The 18,260-nt window shown below is 40.5% G+C and overlaps 1 protein-coding gene across 2 annotated transcripts in view; it reads left to right on the forward strand.

The window, feature by feature from the left end:
* mapkbp1 (mitogen-activated protein kinase binding protein 1) overlaps positions 1-18,260 on the forward strand; it is a 37,822-nt gene that overhangs the window by 6,886 nt on the left and 12,676 nt on the right. The window contains exons 2-12 of one of the 2 annotated variants that reach the window (XM_028036329.1): positions 5,690-5,781; positions 11,995-12,057; positions 12,886-12,943; positions 13,047-13,217; positions 13,302-13,439; positions 13,522-13,704; positions 14,353-14,370; positions 14,914-15,074; positions 15,576-15,765; positions 17,743-17,877; positions 17,976-18,184. In XM_028036329.1, the coding sequence (XP_027892130.1) occupies positions 5,690-5,781; positions 11,995-12,057; positions 12,886-12,943; positions 13,047-13,217; positions 13,302-13,439; positions 13,522-13,704; positions 14,353-14,370; positions 14,914-15,074; positions 15,576-15,765; positions 17,743-17,877; positions 17,976-18,184 (1,418 nt within the window). The remainder of the gene's footprint in view (positions 1-5,689; positions 5,782-11,994; positions 12,058-12,885; positions 12,944-13,046; positions 13,218-13,301; positions 13,440-13,521; positions 13,705-14,352; positions 14,371-14,913; positions 15,075-15,575; positions 15,766-17,742; positions 17,878-17,975; positions 18,185-18,260) is intronic. The other variant, XM_028036330.1, reaches the window with a different exon arrangement.

The following is an 18,260-nucleotide window of genomic DNA, read 5'->3' on the forward strand; positions in this document are numbered from 1 at the left end:
GTGCATTCTGAATGTGGAACAGCGTGGTTTACATTATCTCTCCTGTGTTAAACAGATTAGAGGTTAGTCATGCATGTCCCAACAGCGTGCCTTAAAGCGTTCCAGCATGTTGACATTTGTCACGTTGACATAAGTGTCAGGCACGTTATTCCAAGGAAAACACTGAGCAAAAAATATTTGTCTATCACCACATTGAGCTTATATCAGCTACAACATTGGATCACACTAGCAGCTGAGTGATTCAATAGTTCTTAGTTTGCTTATTCTTCCATTTATATCCAACATGTGGAAACATTTTCTTGAAAAACTTGTTCAGCTGTTTATGAACCAATGCATGACATCCCATAAATAACGCGGAAACAGTAAGCAGCATTTTTAAAGCCTCCAATCACAGATTTTTACCAGTGGTGGGTTATCATGTGATTCAGCCATACAAAAGAGGAATCCCTGCTGTTGTTTTCGCGGTATTCAAAATACTTCAGGAAAACTTAGTGGAATTAGCTCCACTTTTTTCCATTAGTCTGGGTTTAGTGTGGATAAAGATGTGAAGCGTCAACAGAAAAGATTAGGAAGCACCTCTAAAACTACTGTGCTGTGTTCCTCACAGTATTGAGAAGAGTCTTTCTTATTCACCGTGAAGTTTTGTTCTAAAAATATATTTTAGATATATTTTAAAATATTTTGTGTAGAACCGGGACTTTAACACATAAATTTCGATTAATTTAACACAAACAATTTTAATGCAATTGATTGTCTTTGTCTTTTTGCTCAGAAAGCTTCAGTTGGAACCTTTGTATTCATATGTTTCTGGTACACCCACAAGTCTGATGCACAATTGGCATCTGCAAACAACTACAATGGATGATGGAGCTGCTTCTCTTGTTCCACTCTAATTAGGCTAATTTTTGCTTCAAAAATACAATCTGATGGGACTCTGGAAAAAACTGTTATGTTCAGGTTGTGCTAAAAGTAGTTAGCTTATCAGTGAAGCTAATCAAGCCTAAACTGGCATCTCAATGCTAAACATGTTGCAGCAGCACAGACGTCCCCAACGCTAATGTCAGCGTCCACAGTCAATATTTCTAAAGACGTTCCATGAATGATGAGGGGTTTAAATATGTCTATTTATTCAATAATCTAGCAACAAAGTTGGTTTTTGATTTCAAAATCTTGCTTAGTTGGTCAATAGCTTTTGATTAATTGTGATCAATTAGTTTCAGACACAGCAATTAACTCGATTTAAAAATTTTTATTGAGTCCCACTGTAAATTTTGTAACACTACAACCCAAAATCTTGATGTTTCACTTGGATTGTATGTCACAGACCAACAGAAGGTGGCACAAAAAAAAACCTAGGGGTGCTACCATCTGCCTTGTGATCTGTTGTTACTGCATGTCAGTACATCTGAATTTAAACATGCTCATAACAAAAATATATTTTTTTGTGAACCTTGATATCTTTTGTTGTGTGTGTTTATTCAAACCATAAGGTCATTCTGGGTCTTTGCATATCCTCTTAACCTGAGCTCCCACTAACTGTCACCCCTGTCTCTGACCTCAAGATGTGGGCAAAGACAACATAGGTCCCTGGGGCTAAAACAGCCTTGTTGTGCTCCACCCAAGGCATCACTGTTAAATTACAAAAATACTATGTTTTGCACTTGCTCATTTATTTAACTGTGGTAAATTGACAACACAGCCACACAGCCTACTGACATTTCTATTCAGACTCAACAGAGTTACACCCAAACTCACCACTTCCAGTTTCTGTTATCTAAGCAAATGACTGACTAATACAGCTATTAGTTCCAGTGCATGCTTAACAAATTGTTGACAGCCTGTAACCTTCTTCATTTGTTTCTAAAGGATGTACATGTAAAATACAAGTATCTATAAACCAAATGTTAAACTGGGTCAAAGCATTCAAAGAAATGGATACAGCTCACAAAAACTCATCAGACTATCTTTCCCCTCACACACAGGAGCCACACAACCTTACCAGATATCAGAGTAGAACCAATAGGAAAGGAGCATACACCAACCACATGCAGCCTGCCAAATATCTAGCTAGCATAGAAAGCAGCTGTTCAGCTAAAAGAGACTCCAGTCTGCTGTCCCAAACTTACCTGCAGAAGGTCTGTCATCTACACTAGTGAGCCTGACTGGAGTGCTGGTGTAAAACTTAAGAGAAGGCATATATGTCCATTTAGATTAAAGCTGCAGTATGTCACTTTTAATTAAAATAATTTTTTACAACTGTCATAATGTTGTGTGACAGTATGGTATGAGACAGTTAATATGTGAAAAAAGTTTAGCTCCTCTACCTTCTCCCATTCTCCGAGTACTAACTAGAAACAACCAATCAGAACCAGGAGGAGGGTCTTAACGCTGTCAATCAGCCCTCCCTGTAGCGCTGCCCATCCTCTTTGTCCCCCGTGCTCTCTGTTAGAGCTAGCAGAGCCTGTCATGAATGCAAGGTTAGTTAATATGTCTATCAATGACGACGGATAAACGCCTTTCCTGGAAAGGTAAGTTGCTTGTCTGCCTATTTGGCAGTGAGGACATGAGGCTGATTGACAGCGCTAAGACCCACCTCCTGGCTTTGATTGGTTGTTTGTGGCCAATAGACTCCAATAGACCAATTGGCGTCTATTGGTTCAGACGCCAATAGTAGCTCAGGGAGAAGGTGGAGGAGGTGGATCTTTTCACAGATTAGGTCTCATACTGTCATGACATGAGGACAGTTTTAAAATATAAAAAACATTTTGTTAATAAAAGTTACATATGGCACCTTGAATGTTATGAGAGCAGATTGGAGCCTCCTAAGCAGTCATTATTTCATTACACTTGGAGCTCACCAAGACGTTGTGCCGTTTGTGTGAGAGCATTTGCTGTTGGCTATGGACACTTATTACCTGAAGCTCTTTTTGTGCAGTTCTTCAGCTAATCTGAAGGTCACATGAACTTTGAAGATCTGTAGATACTGACTGCAGAACGTTGGTGACCTCTGCTCACTGTGTGCCTCAGCACATTTTTTTGAGTTTCAAAGCAGTCAGTCACTGGTCAGGCACTATCAAACTCACTCTGATCATCAACCAAATCTGCACTTGTTGGCGTTTTCATGTCCTTGTAGCTCGCTCACTGTGACTTGCTACATTACAAGTCACAGTAATGGGTCAATGAGTGTGCCCTGCAGCTATTAAGAACATACCCACTAGCTTAAATTCTGAATATGATTGGTTGAACAAATTGATGATTCATGTGTTTCAGTGTCTTGGTTATTCTATGATATAGAATCCATGGAGAAAGAAAACTCTGCCAGGAGACTGAACATAACTGGCTAATACATTTCCGTACATCAAAGTATTGCCAACAATCTTATAGTTTTGACAATCAGCCTATTTATCAATTAATCTGATGTATATACTGTACTTCCTTTCAGTTTGGAGGTCATTAGACCCAAACAGGCCGGGTAGAAGCTGTACTCCCTTTATTATGTCCAGTAGTTTACTCACTTGTTGGACACTGCGACTTTATATTTAAAAAGAACTATGTGATTTCTGTTTTTGATTTAAATGGCCTGGTCACCATCAATAGCCACTATGGACATGTTAGACAGTGTAAGTGCCAGCTGCTGAATCAAACAGATGGCCTTTTTCAGTCTGATGGGGCTCTCTTCTCACACTGAAGTCAGAGCAGAATGGGTAAAAATATAAATAGAGTTTGGTGAAGAAGGAGGAGAGTCATGTGAGAGGAGGACAGACTGAGTCAGAGCTTAAGTTTTCTGCTGTCTAGCAGAAGTGAAGTTGCCTAGCTTAGCACTGAGCTTCACAACAAACAGCTTTAAGTTCAGGCCGATAAACAGTTTGAATGACTGATGAGCTGAGCATCTTCCTAACGTTTTGGTCAGATCACATCAGGACACTTAAAAGGAACATGGAGCATGAAGTAAGTGTTTGTTTGATTAAAGTCAGTTACTGTACTCCCTCAGCAGATGGGCTTACAGTCTCTTTTAAGTGAAGGCTAGTTTGTCTCGGAGACAAAATGGAAAGCAGTTTGTTGCGTAAGGCAACTGTTGCATCTGTACTTGGAGCTCTAAAGATCTGGATTTATGATTTTCAGACTGGTATAAACTCGGGTAGATCAGCTCACAGGATGACTTCATCCACAGTCAGACAGGGAGCCATCCATCCATATGGCCCTTCTTCCGTCCGTCTGTTCCTCCACCCATGCTTCCATACACAAATGTACATGTATTTGCACTGTGAAGTGAAACTGATGTAATCTGAAGAACACCTACTTTGTACCTCTGCACCAAGAGATTATGCAAACTCTTCAAACAGAGAGATTACACAAGATCCAAACCTAAGATGGCAGGAGCGCCAACCACAGCTAGACTCTGCTGCTCAAATGCACTAGAGATACAAATAAATGGAAAAAAATCTCCAATATAAAACAGACATTTTGAGTAATATGTCAAAATCTTTATTAAACAGCTGTACACAAATCTAAAGAGGTACAATTAAAAGTGATTAGTGTATAAACTTCATTATGATTAGCAACAAATTGTGTGTCCTTTTTCTGACCTATAAGTGTGTATATGGGGGATATATTTTCATTGCAATATAAGTCATCTAATATTGAAATGGCAAAAGTACTGTTAATACCACATGGAATACAGTAAAATACAGACACATGATTTCTTCTCTTTTGCTTGAAACAAACTCAGCAGCATTGTGGATCGCCTGAATTCAGATGTTTTAGGGCGCCATAATAACAAAATGCAAAAGTTTCTGGTAATTCTGTTTAGATTTGTCAAACTGCATGGAAAATATAGCCAAAGATCCCCAACATAACCATGGAAATGTGTCCAAATTTGATTCTCAAGTATTTTAGCCTTGAAGCATATATAAAGTGAAAGGAAGTAGCTCAAACACTGAACCCTGTGGTACTCCTTAGCATTCTCATCAACATGAACAAATTGAAACCTGTCAGGTGTGATTCCCTTTATTCAAACAAAATGTTTCAAACACAGTCAATTGTATCGAAAAACAGAAAAACAACAAATTCAATGATAATATGAATCATTTTAACTCATACTAGAATAACATATTCCACTGTCTCCCATTTTTCTCTGACTTGTCTCAGCGCTGCCAGTTGCTTTGTGAATTGATTAGTGGGTCAGAGGTCACCATCCTGTGTCTATAGGTTCTGCTTTAAATGAAATGTATAACCTGTGGCATCTGCTGGTGAACATTGTTTGTACAGCAACCTCTACCACAGAAATCCAGAATAGAAGAGAGGGAGGATCAAACCTTTTCTCAAAGAGTGATGTAATGATGGCTGTGAAAAAGTGTGTAATACCTCTAAATTTGTACAAATTCTTGTTTTTCCTATTCCAAAGTATTTTGGGAATTGTAGTTTTTATCTCTAGTGCAAAGTTGGTGACTGTTATTTGGAGGATTAAGGAGAGATGAGAAAGTATGTCTCATCTCTCAGAGGAGACATACCAGAGGATCAGTCTCAATCTAAAGAGATGAGACAAACCTGAGTTTGGCACTTTTACTGACCGGGAGAAGTGCTGGCTGGAGTCTCAGTCCATCTCTGTTGGAGTTGTTGTTGAGACTAACTGGAGAATAAAGATCTTATGAAGCTGCATCAAAAATAATGTCTGACCTTTGCACTGCAGGTGACGTTGGAGAAGGTTCTTGGGATCACATCTCCAGGAAACCGAGCGCTGGCCTGTGACCCGCGTACCGGACTGCTGGCATATCCTGCTGGGTGAGTAAGTTATAGTGTGTGGATGGGATGTGGGCGGGGCCTGTGTGATGATGGTAAAAGTTGCTGGGATGTGATGTAGCAGCGGAAAAGAATAGATGCTCTCAGATGTTGAAATAAACCAAACCATATTAAAAAGATTGGGAATGGACATTATTTTCACATTTTAAAAATAGTTTTATGATACAGATGCACTGGGCCGATCTCTGACCTGCCGATAAAAGTTTTATCTCATTACTGATTTCTTTTTAATAACTATATGTAAAAATGTAAGATTTTTTTTATACTTTCTGAATCAATTTTAAGTGTGACTTTTTTTCTTCTTAGCACTAAGAGTAACAGAGTTGACACTCTGCCTCACTAATATCTAGAAATCCAGTATGATGCTCCATGTATCTGTTCAAATAAAATCACAACTACAAGAATTCTCTGTATCATAAAATACTGGTGTGGAATTCCAAACACAGAAATCCAGTATGGAATCCAGTATAGAATTACAAACAATAACTCCACTAATTCTAAAGCAGTACAACAACACGCTATTTCAGAAAGCTACATTTTCACAATACTTTACATCATAATTTATATGCTCAATAATGTTGTTAGGTATTGTGTTTATGTTTGTATCTTCTTCTCTACTGTCTGTGTTTTATTTTGTTCCTGGGTGTTTCTTGTTCAAAATGAAGTTATAGGGCAAAGAAAATGTGGGGAGAGGAAAAGGAACTGCTGCGTAAACAGTCTTAACCCCCTTCAAAATAAGAGCATACATATAAACATCCACTTGAAGAATTCTTAGCTGTCAATAATCAAAACCTCTACTCATGGGTCAAATTTTATTCAACTGAAAGTTTAAAAACAGCCAAGTAAATTAGTGGTTTAGAATTTATCAGGAAAAATTAAATTACGGTAAGCTAAGTGCGCTACATGTTCTCAAAGTTGGCTAAAGGGCTAAACAAAAAATGAGCTCCTCTCTTAGCGCTTTAACAGAGTAACTGATTAGCAGATGTGTGCCCACCACTTGTCACAAGATATTTTCTGTGAAATCAATAAAAAATATCTTCGAGCAAAAAAATTCTGATTTGCATTTTATGTAGTAGAAGTTAAATCATGTATTAATTTATCCATCCATCCATTGTCTAACACCCTTGTCCCTAGTGGGGTCGGGAGGTGCCGGTGTCTTTCTCCAGCTAACGTGTCAGGCGAGAGGCGGGGTCAGCCTGGACAGGTCGCCAGTCTGTTGCAGGGCAACACAGAAACAGACAGGACAAACAACCATGCACACACACACTCACACCGAGGGAGAATTTAGAGAGACCAATTTACCTGACAGTCATGTTTTTGGGCTGTGGGAGGAAGCCGGAGAACCCACGTATGCACAGGGAGAACATGCAAACTCCATGCAGAAAGATCCCGGGCCAGGACCTTCTTGCTGCAAGGCAACAGTTCTACCAACTGCACCACTGTGCAGCCCCTGTATTAATTCGTTGCAACTATAAATAAGCCTTAGGTGCAGCGTACATTCATTTGGCATGCATTTAAAACCTGGAAAAGAACCATTGTTGTGTTTTAGAAGAATGCCAGTGTCCACGGATCAGCCGTGTTAACTGCTTTACCTCAACACTGCAAAATCGAGTTCTCCAATCAGCTGCAGGTATGGGAGGCTATGGAGATTATGATTGGTCGGTATGTGTTCAGGTTTCACATCAGCTCGACAGCAAAGACGTCAGCATACTGAGAGATGCTGAAGTAAAGACTAGAGAGTGGGTTAGTGGAACTGTGTGGGGAGAAAGAGGGGGTGAATCTAGGTCATTTTGGGGAAAAATAAAGAGACATTCATGCAACACTGTAAATGTTATGTTTTAAGCAGAGCAGAAGGATTTAATGAGGCTGGACCTTTCCTCATCGGTTTGATTCCGCAGACATGCTGCACAGTCTGTGTCTGATTGTATTATGTCACTACTGTCTACATCCAGGGCTGTGTGCAATTAGGCTGCAGTTAGAGAGATCAGCTTTAGCAATCTGTCTATAAAACACATCAAACTGGTTTTAGATTTGTTGTTTTTTTTACTCATCCAAAAAGGGGATGTGATAACAAATAACAGCAAAGACTAAATCAGCTGCAACTGTGTTGAACCATGGGTCCGGTAGCATACAGGAGTAACAGAAGGAGCCGACAGAGCAGAGACCCCTCCTCCTTCAGCCCCAACCCTCTGCTGCATTGCAGATGTGCTGCAGGACCGTCCAGTTCACAGTCAGGCAAAGGAAATGCTGACTGGATCTTCTTCTTCACGTGATGAAGTCCTTTAATACTCCAGCTCTGCATGGTTTCATACAGCCGACACACAAACTGTTTTCAGGACTCTCAGCTGGAACCTTTTTCAGTCCGTCAGCAAACAGACTTACAGACTTTCTGTTAGAACACAGAAAGTTTGACCTGAGCTGCAGTCCTAACTTACTCAGACCCAAAGCAGTCTACACATTTACATCCACAAAGCTGTAGTTTAGCTTTCACCTTTATTTCCCTTTTTATGTCTTTTACTTTAATATTTTTTGGTATACACAGTGATAAAATTCAGGGCAAATTTGTATAGGGGAACAAGCTCTCCTTCCTGAGAACTTCATTCGCTCAGAATTTAGGTTGAAGAGAGCTTCTATTTTTCATTTAGCGCTTTTGCTAACTTTGAAAACGTTTAGCGCACTTAGCTTCCCATGAATTAATTTAGTACATTTTCATTTGAGTAAACTTCAACGTCTGTGTTGAAGTTTTGGTTTTTGGCTGTTTGTCATTAGGTTTGACATTTATATTCATGTTTTTATTTTGAAGTGGGTGAAGACTGTTTACACCGCAGTTTCATGTCCTCTCCTATTTTCCCCAATAAAATAAAAATATGAACATATAGAGAACAAGATATAAACATAAATACAATATCAACAGGATTATAGAATATGTACATTACACTGTCAAAATCAAATTAGTAGTTGAGGGCTACAGTCTTTCAAGGGCAGATACAATCTGAATTGAAGTTAGCGATTTAGCCTGAGCGTCTGCTAAATACAGTGTTAGTGTAACACGTTAGTGTTAGCAGGACTAATGTTTATGATTAGTGCTTTAAGGTGGGCTCAATTTGTATCCATTTAGTGAGATGAGTATCTAAAGAATATTAGTTTATACTATTGATACTATCAAAATATTGATTATTTTTAAAACCTACATGTTAAGTAGACATATAAACTGAGTCTGATTTGACCAAACTAAACATTTTCTCCAGCTGGAGCCCTTAGTTTTTAGAAAAGTTAGATAGATAATACTTTATTGATCCCAAAAGGGGAAATTTTGTTTGTCCCAGCATAGCTCACAATAATAATAATAATAAAAAAGAATAAAACTTTTGATGAACCTTTGGCCAAAAAGATGGAAGCTTTTCTTAAGCCTTTTTCAGAAAACAAACCAAAACCCTTTCACCCTTCTATTTCCCTCACTTCTCCCCCACAATGAGTTGCTTCTCCAGCCTCACCCTAATAACACCTCAAGATCTTCACAAACACATACAACACGCCGTTTTACACTTAGTACCAAGTTTGAATTGAAATAAAAACAAAAAACCATTCAACTGTGTTAAAAACAAGCACCAGTCTTACACAAAGCACTATAAAGACGCCTGGCGGTGAAGCCCACCGTCTCCAGAGTACATGAAGCTATAGAGCAGGGGTGTCAAACTCCAGTCCTGGAGGGCCGCAGTCCTGCAACTTTTAGATGTGCCTCTGCTGCACCACACCTGAATAGAATAATTAGGTCATTAAGGCTCTGGAGAACTGATCTACACAAGACAGAGGTAATTAAGCCATTTCATTCCAGTGTTTTGTACCTGTGGCACATCTAAAAACTGCAGGACAGCGGCCCTCGAGGACTGGAGTTTGACACCTGTGCTGTAGAGGATAATTGCAGTAAGGAATGTTGGTTTTTAGAAACAGTGTGAAAGAAAGGTGAATATAATGCTGCTGATGTTGCAGCTTTCACACCTCCAGTCAGACTCAGCATAACTTAGCTTCACACAGCTCGCCGACTCTCATAAGGTTTCTGTGTGTGTGTGTTTTAGCATTTCTCACCTTGGAAGGCCACAAGGCTTTCCAAGGTGAGAATAGAAATAGGTCTTTCTATTTTCACAAGGACTTTGCAATGACTTCCACTCATTTTTTATTCATTTTATATTATATTGTCCTAATCGTAACCATTACATGATTAACCCAAGACAACTTCAACTAAGTTCACACCTTAGTCCTAAATCTAATCTAAAAACAGCAATTTTCCTTATGGGCCCCAAAACCTGAGCCCCATAAGGAGCAGTGAATCTTGCCAGCATAGTACTTGTTGGAAAAATGGTTTGTGTAACTTTTTGCACCACAACATTGAGCCTATGGGCATTGGAGCATAAGCTGCAGCAGATTTAATTCACTCTAACTTGATTCAGACGTGTTCAGCCAGGAGCCAAGGCTGCTTAGAAAACTCTTTACTAGCTTTGGAAGGGAAAGGAAGTGAAGCCCAGCCCCGATTCCCAACACCAGGTCATAATTAAGCTCAGTGTGTGTCTAGAGAGTTGTGGTTGAGCGATGAAATGGAAATAACAATGCAAAGTCAAGCTTATTCATCAGGCAAACATTATGACTTCAGAAAGTCTGTTTTCATCCATATGTCAAAACAGCTGGAAACTTTTCATACATTCCACAAAGAGTTATCCCTCATTTTCTCTGTCAATCTTTTTACATTAGGGCCTTGTGGGAAAGTCTGAAAGGACGTGACCTACAAGCTCCACAGATAATCTAATTGGATTTGAAGGTATCAATTTAAAAGAAGCCAAATCTACGGAAGTATCTTCCCAAAATTCACAGGGCCAGAAGTTCTTTTGGTAACTGTGTAGTCCTAAACACCAACAAATGTAATTGTTTGCAAGTCAGTGGGTTACATCCAGTCTTCACCTCCAAAGCAATCTATCGTCAGGAGCAAGCACTAGGCAACAGTGCTAGTGCTTGCTCCTCGCATTAGCACTGGATCACTAGCACTAGCACTAGGAAGGATTCTTCTTCATAGTCCTTAAGAAGGATTCCCTTTTAACAAAAGATAAGTGATGCCTATTAGCAGCAGCATAAAAACTAAGGGGGAGGAGAAATTATTAGCTTCATTTTCATAACAAACGTGCACAAAGCTTTGTCAAAATTCCATGAAAGTCAAAGACACAATTTCTCAATTGTGGTATTTCCATTAAATAAGAAACACAATCATAATCACAAGTGTTTGTTTACGTGACAATCCAAAGTCAAGCTGCTCCTTGATCCTCTTACCACTTCCTGTCGTCTTCTTTGTCTTTTCCGCCAGATGAAGATGTTGATCCTGTGATTCGTATGATGCAAAAAACGTTTTTCCATTGCAGTTCTGCAAAATACACTGATATCACTACAGCCAAAAAACCATCCTTGCACATTTTTTTTTCTTAAAACAAGTCTTTCCAAAATTGACATGTTTCCATTAAGCAAATGTATTTTCATAATTCCTAATTTCACAATGTCATGGTGAATGGAAACACAGTGACATGCGTGTAGTCTAAACTTGATTTGCATTATTACTAACCAGTGCAGTGATTGGATTTTGTAAATCATTAGATTGCTAGCGTAGAAAACCTAATCTTCATTTGTTTACTCTAATCCACACTGTCCCACAATGACTTTATCTTATGGCAATTTTTGAAAATAATTTTTTTTATTGGGTGCCACCCCACAGACCTGCCTGCTACATCATACAGGATCTCTGTTCCTCTCTAACATGTACTCATCCCTAAAGCCCCTCTCTCTGACCCTCTTTAAACTTCTCCATGAACACTCCCAGGAAATACACTGCTCAAAAAAATAAAGGGAACACTTAAACAGGTGTTTCACACTTAAAGTGTTCCCTTTATTTTTTTGAGCAGTATATTTCACAGTAGCCGTTTCTCTTAATGAAGCCATAATCTGTCTCCTTAGCCTTAAATTAAAAATCCTAATGAGCAGCCACAGTTAGTGCTGGAGAAAAATCGATTAAAATAAGGAGTTTTTTTAACCTGCTGCCTTGTGTTGTACTGTTTGTTCTGCTGCTTCCTTTGCCTGCCAGCTTGTTTTCATTTTTCTCTCTCACACGCCTCCTTTCTGTTTGTCTCGCTCAGCCTTTGTGATCCTGTGTTTCTCCAGGTGTGTCATCATCCTGCTGAATCCTCGCAAGAACAAAGAGCAGCACATCTTGAACAGTTCCAGGTAAAATGACCCCTGACCTCTACCTCTGCAGCCCAAGCTAACACATCCAAATGTCTACAGTACTATGAACAGGTTATCCTAGAGGAAGTCACCTTTCTGTGTACAGTTCAAGAGAAAAGTTTACATCCACTCATTTACAGCATTAATTACCTTATCTATTTGTGCTTGTAATGGAACTTTTCTGTTTTTTCCTACAAAATGATGATCCAATTTTATTTATTTCCTTTAGTAAATTTAGCATTTTGACGTTCTCAGAAATGTTTGTGTGAAGCAGGTGAATCTGAAACTTCTCCTCCTATGAGTTTATCCAGAGAAACTCCTTCTAACTTATAAATTATGGAGTACTTATACTTACTTATCTAGCAACTCAGACCAGGAGCATCTAGTATATATACTTCACTCACAGGAATCCTGAACAGGAATCAAACCTATTAGTTAGAGCAAAAAGATTCTAAGAAACTCTTATTAGTTTATACAGAGAAACTCCTGGTGTACCTGATCTTATTCTGCTTAGCAACCGAAAACAGGAACATTTAGTTTTATACTTCACTCAATCCAGTGTAGGATTTTGAACAAACTTAGAATCTAGAGAAGCTATTTTTCTTTTCTTAGTTTATCCAGAGAAACTTCTTTACTTTAGAAATTATGGAATACTTTTTGTTTTCCTTTTGCTTTTCTTTTGTTATTTTGTCTTACTCATGTAAAGCGCTTTGAATGACCTTGTTGCTGAAAATGTGCTATATAAATAAAACTGCCTTACCTTACTTCGAAGACCATAATCACATCATAATCTGATGAGTGTGTGTGTGTGTGTGTGTGTGTGTGCAGAAAGGCGATCACTACATTGGCATTTTCTCCCGATGGGAAATATGTCGTAACGGGAGAGGTGAGTATTTGTTGACCTCCACATAAAAACATCAGAGAACGCAGGGTTGAGTTTTCCTGAAGACGATTCTCATGTTTTTGATTTCCCGCTCCGTCTCCCTCAGAGCGGTCACATGCCAGCGGTTCGGGTCTGGGAGGTGTCGGAGCACGCTCAGGTCGCAGAGCTGCAGGAGCATAAATATGGAGTGTCCTGTGTGGCGTTTTCTCCCAATGGGAAATACATTGTCAGCGTGGGCTACCAGCACGACATGATGGTCAACGTGTGGAACTGGAAGGTACACCTGCAGCCGGTGGGCGGGCGCCAGGGGAAACCGTTCACTCATCCCACTTGTTAACATGTTCTCTTGTGTGTTTGTCAGAAAAACGTGGTGGTGGCAGCCAATAAGGTCTCCAGCAAAGTGACGGCCGTCTCCTTCTCATACGACAGCTCCTACTTTGTTACTGCTGGCAACCGACACGTTAAGTTCTGGTACCTGGACCACACCAAGACCTCAAAGGTTCAGTGTGAACACTAATGTCGTTATGACCAGCTGAGAGTAGAACCGGAGCGGACTGTTGCCATTGTTTGTTTGTCTGCAGGTGAACGCCACCGTTCCCCTGCTGGGGCGTTCAGGGCTGCTCGGAGAACTACGGAATAACTTCTTTAGCGACGTGGCTTGTGGCCGCGGGCGACAGTCCTCCTCTACCTTCTGCATCACGTCCTCAGGTCTGCTGTGTGAGTTTAATGACCGAAGGCTGCTTGACAAGTGGGTGGACCTGCGGGTGAGTCCAAGGATGTTTAAGGAATCTTAAGGATTTCAAAAATTACATTCCTGTTATTCTCTGGAGATGCACTTCAGCAGTATTTGGATTGTTTTTCTGTTCATGATTTCTTATTTTCCATATTTTGGCTGAAAAGAGATGGGTTGTCATTACAAAAATGCCAGTTGCACTACAAAAACACTAAATGTCAGCAGTTAGTTTCTAGAACAACATCCAAAGTTTTGAACATCACAGATTCTCTGTTCAATCCATCATCTGGACATGGAAACATTTCAAGACATGGACGTCCATCTAACCTAACTGAAGGACAAGAATAGCATCAGTCAGCCTCATGGTGACTTTGGAGCAGCTGCAGAGAAAGGCCTTAAAAAACCTGTATCGGTCGATCAACGAAAGCGTTCAGGAGGTGTAAAAACTTTTCAATGTTTCACACAAAATCAACCTTCGTCACCTGAGCCGATCCGTCAGGTTTATCCTGCTGCAGCAGCACAGACCTTGTCCTGGCATGTCACTGGCTTAACAGCAGTGTGTGTATGCGTGCGTGGGGGTGTGCATGCGTGGGGGTGGGTGTGCGTGTGTGTCGCTGATGTGATGTGAATTTTGCTCTAAAGTGAACTTCCTCTGCTTTCCCCTCTGCTTCCTGTGCAGAGAATCGACTCTGCTTGTGTAAGTCCTGTCTCACCTGGAATCATTTCCCTCAGGCTGTGTCATTTCTCACTCCAGCATTTTCTGAATCCTTTCTTTCTTTCTTTCTTTTTTTTTAATCCACAACCTCATACTCCATCATGAGATGCTCCACAGAGAATCCTCCTCACAGCTGCCAGCGTCACCGTTCACTCATTTTGATGCGACCCAGCGCTCGCCCAGCCAAACTGCCCAGATCAACACAAGAAAGTTCATTGTTTGTCTCCGAAGACTAACTGGGCGGAAGATATCAAAAGACCCACTTTCTTCCTCTCACCCTCATTGCTCATATCAAAGCATGCATTCATGACTGGCTCTCCAACTGAACTAAGCCGACTGATGAATAAACCCGCTCTGATTACTGAGCTCCTTCGGTTCAGCCCGTCGGCTACATCCGGTTCATATCAACTGTTCTAGAGTTGTTGGCCTTTTTCCCCTGCGGTCATGTAGTAAACTAAGCTGTTTCATGGAACAAGTCTCCATCTCCGAGTTTCTGAGCATGTCTGTCTGTCTGTGTGTCTCTAGTCGTCTCAGGCCACCTGTCTGTCCGTCACCGAGGAGTTTATCTTCTGCGGTTGTTCTGATGGGACGGTGCGAGTCTTCAGTCCCGTCAACCTGCACTTCCTCTGCTCTCTGCCGCGCCCCCACTGCCTGGGCGCTGACATCGCCTCTGTAGTGGAAGCCAGGTAAACCCACCTAAAGCTGGAATCATTAATCAATTATTGAAATAATCGTCAACTGGTTTTAGTAACTGAATAATGGAAAGTCTCAGAGGTTTGTGAGAGAACATTGGAGAACATCAGCGTCATGGAGACCAAAGAACCAGCAGCCGGTCAGGGAGAAAGTTCAGGAGAAGCTTAAAGCAGTTATGATCTTCAACAACATCCCAGAGCTCTGATCAATCCATCTGAACTTGGGGCTAAAACATGACAAGTTCCAGAAATCTGCAGTTTGTCAAAAGCAATGAAGGCAACACAACAAATAATACATAAAACTCAGTATAATAGACATAAAGTATTAGTTGTAACTGAAGAAAGTATGTAAAGGTTGTTTTTTTTCTGTAGTTCGGCTTTATAATCAGACTCATGGTCTGCTTTAGGTCTCATTCATACAGGTCATTCTGAGGTCAGTTGATCACTGGACATCAACCTATTTACTTCTGTTCTTCTCAACCTCCTCTCCCTCAGTCAGCTCTTCTCCTCCAGAGAAGACTCTCGTTACCCAGACACCGTAGCTGTGACCTTCGACCCTACCAATCGCTGGCTGTCCTGCGTCTACAACGATCACAGTCTTTATGTGTGGGACGTCCAGGAGCTCCGCAGGGCAGGGAAGCTCTACTCGGCCCTCTACCACTCATCCTGCGTGTGGGGCCTCGAGGTCGGTGTTCTGTTCTTCCTCACCTTGCTCTAATATCAGTCATAATAATAAGATGGAAACAGCTGTGTCTTTTCCTTGTGACTTTTAGTCATGATTCTGGGAATGAACTTGTACTTTGTAATAACCCTATAATATGGCATGAACGAATTGAAACAATGAGTGAGCAGGAAAAGAACAGGAAGCAACTGAAGAGTCCAGCAACGAATGAGGAGCTGAAATACTGGAGGGCTTGATTTCTGACAAGATGCAGGTGGTTGAATACAAACGAGGCACAGCTGGGAGAGAAGGCCAACAGATAGACTAAGGGAACATGAATCATTTGGAAGCTAGACTAAAGAGTTACATTTGTATCAGTTCACACTCCATTATAAAATAGAGTGTGAACTGCACACTCCATTATAAAATAGAGTGTGAACTGTAATGTACACCTAAAGTTTTTTTTTCCAACCACCCAAAAGCCCTAAAAGAAGATAGAGAAGAGTTACATTTTGTGGATTGCACCTCAGTCTGGTTGACGGCGGTAATGCACTGAGATTGTAAGCTGCTGATAAATTCTATAGGAGAAGATGAACAGCTTCACAAGTTTGGCCAAACATGTAAAAGTAGTTCAACTTAATTCAGTCAATGCATTTAGGAACAGCCAATGTCAAATAAATAATAAAGAAACTAACAAAAACAATAGGTTGACTGCTTTAGTCAAACATGTAAAAATAAACTGTAACAAACCTTCTTTCAAATGGTTCAGAAAAAGCAATTATGAATTCTAAATATAATGTAAAATACATAACACTGGTCAACAGCCAAAAAAATGTCAGGGGTTTTACAACTCTTTAAAACTTTTAGGGTCATTTTGATGAGCTGAATCCAAAACTTTTATTGGTTTTGCTCAATTAGATAAACTTTCTGAACTATGGAGCAACATGAGCATCAAAATGCAGGACTTTGTCATGAAACGGTGTGGTGAGGGATGGTGAGGCAGACGCAGCGGACCCAGGTATGATGAAAAATGGCATTTAATGAAGAAAACTCAGTCCAAACAATGAACAGCAGGCACATGGAAACACTGACGACAACTAGACTAGACATTGACGAGGACCCGACGAGGAACAAGGAACACAGGTGGAGTTAAATACACGGGAGGGTAATCACAGAGACGAGACACACCTGGGAACAATCAAGGGGAGGACAGGACAACGAAGAAACTTAAGGACACAGAAAACTCTAAATAAACACAGAAAAACACAGATCCTGACAGACTTGTTCTGACATCTGGATCAATGAGTGATGAGCAGGAGGAGAGATTCCATCAGGACAGAAAAGAGATGGAGAATTTTGCACCACAAAGATGTTTTACACTTAATAGTGTTAATTATTCAATTTATAGAAATCCAAGTTTGTAATATTTAATTAATGCACTCTGTTAGAAAACATTTTTTCTCCGAAAACCTTTATTGGATAAGAAATATGAACGGAAATGAACTGATAATGTCACAAAAATGTTATCAATTTAATCAGAAGATCAAATTTCTCTAAATCAAATTAGAACAAAAACCTGACCTGACTGAGAAAAATTGATGTCATTTTTGGATCCAGCAGTGCAAAATAGTCCTAATTCAGTTGAAAAAACATAGACAACTTCCCAAAAAAAAATTTTTGTAACACAGTGTAATAATTAGAATTAGATTGAATAGATCTGGCCTTGCAGGCTGGGAACATTGTCATGATATTCGATCTAGAACGTTTTTCAACAACTGGACCGATACAGATGGTAATATTGGATCAGTGCATTTCTAGTTGTGACAAGACTATAAAGTTGTGTGTCATCAGCATATGTATGTTGGAATATTTTGTAGTGCTCCATAGGTTGAGCTAGAGAATTCATGTGGATATTGAACAAAAATGGTCCTAGAATAGAGCCTTGAGGACCCTCATGTGATCAGTGGGGTGAAACCCATCCTGCCTCTCTGACTTCTGCAGGTTTGCACAGAGGAAGGAGGAGCAGGTGAGGCGCAGCTCCCCCCCGGCTCCTTCTTATCCTGCTCCTCTGACAACACCATCCGACTGTGGAACACCAACAGACACAATGTCCTCCACAGGAACATCCTGAGCAACGTACGTCAGCACACACGCACACACACACACATGCCCTCACACACACACCCGTACAATCAGTCCTCCACAGTTTAACATCTGTCGTCTTCCCCCATCAGGACCTGCAGAAGGTCCTATATGTGGACAACAATATGAGCAGCCTCCTGGACATGGACAGCATCACGATAGCCGGTGCCAACTCAGAGAAGGGGGGCTCATCTGTGACGGAGGGACAGCAGATGGACCAGAACCGAGTGGGCATTAGGACTCTGAGAGTCAGTCCGAATGGAAAACACCTGGCCTCTGGAGATCGCATTGGAGTCCTGAGGTAAGCACATAATAAAAGATTTCCCAAGCTGTTATGGCTTTGTATATGTCTGTACTGATGTATGTGTGTGTCTGGA

This window comes from Xiphophorus couchianus, chromosome 13, assembly GCF_001444195.1.
Source record: "Xiphophorus couchianus chromosome 13, X_couchianus-1.0, whole genome shotgun sequence".
NCBI classification, from domain to species: Eukaryota; Metazoa; Chordata; class Actinopteri; order Cyprinodontiformes; family Poeciliidae; genus Xiphophorus; species Xiphophorus couchianus.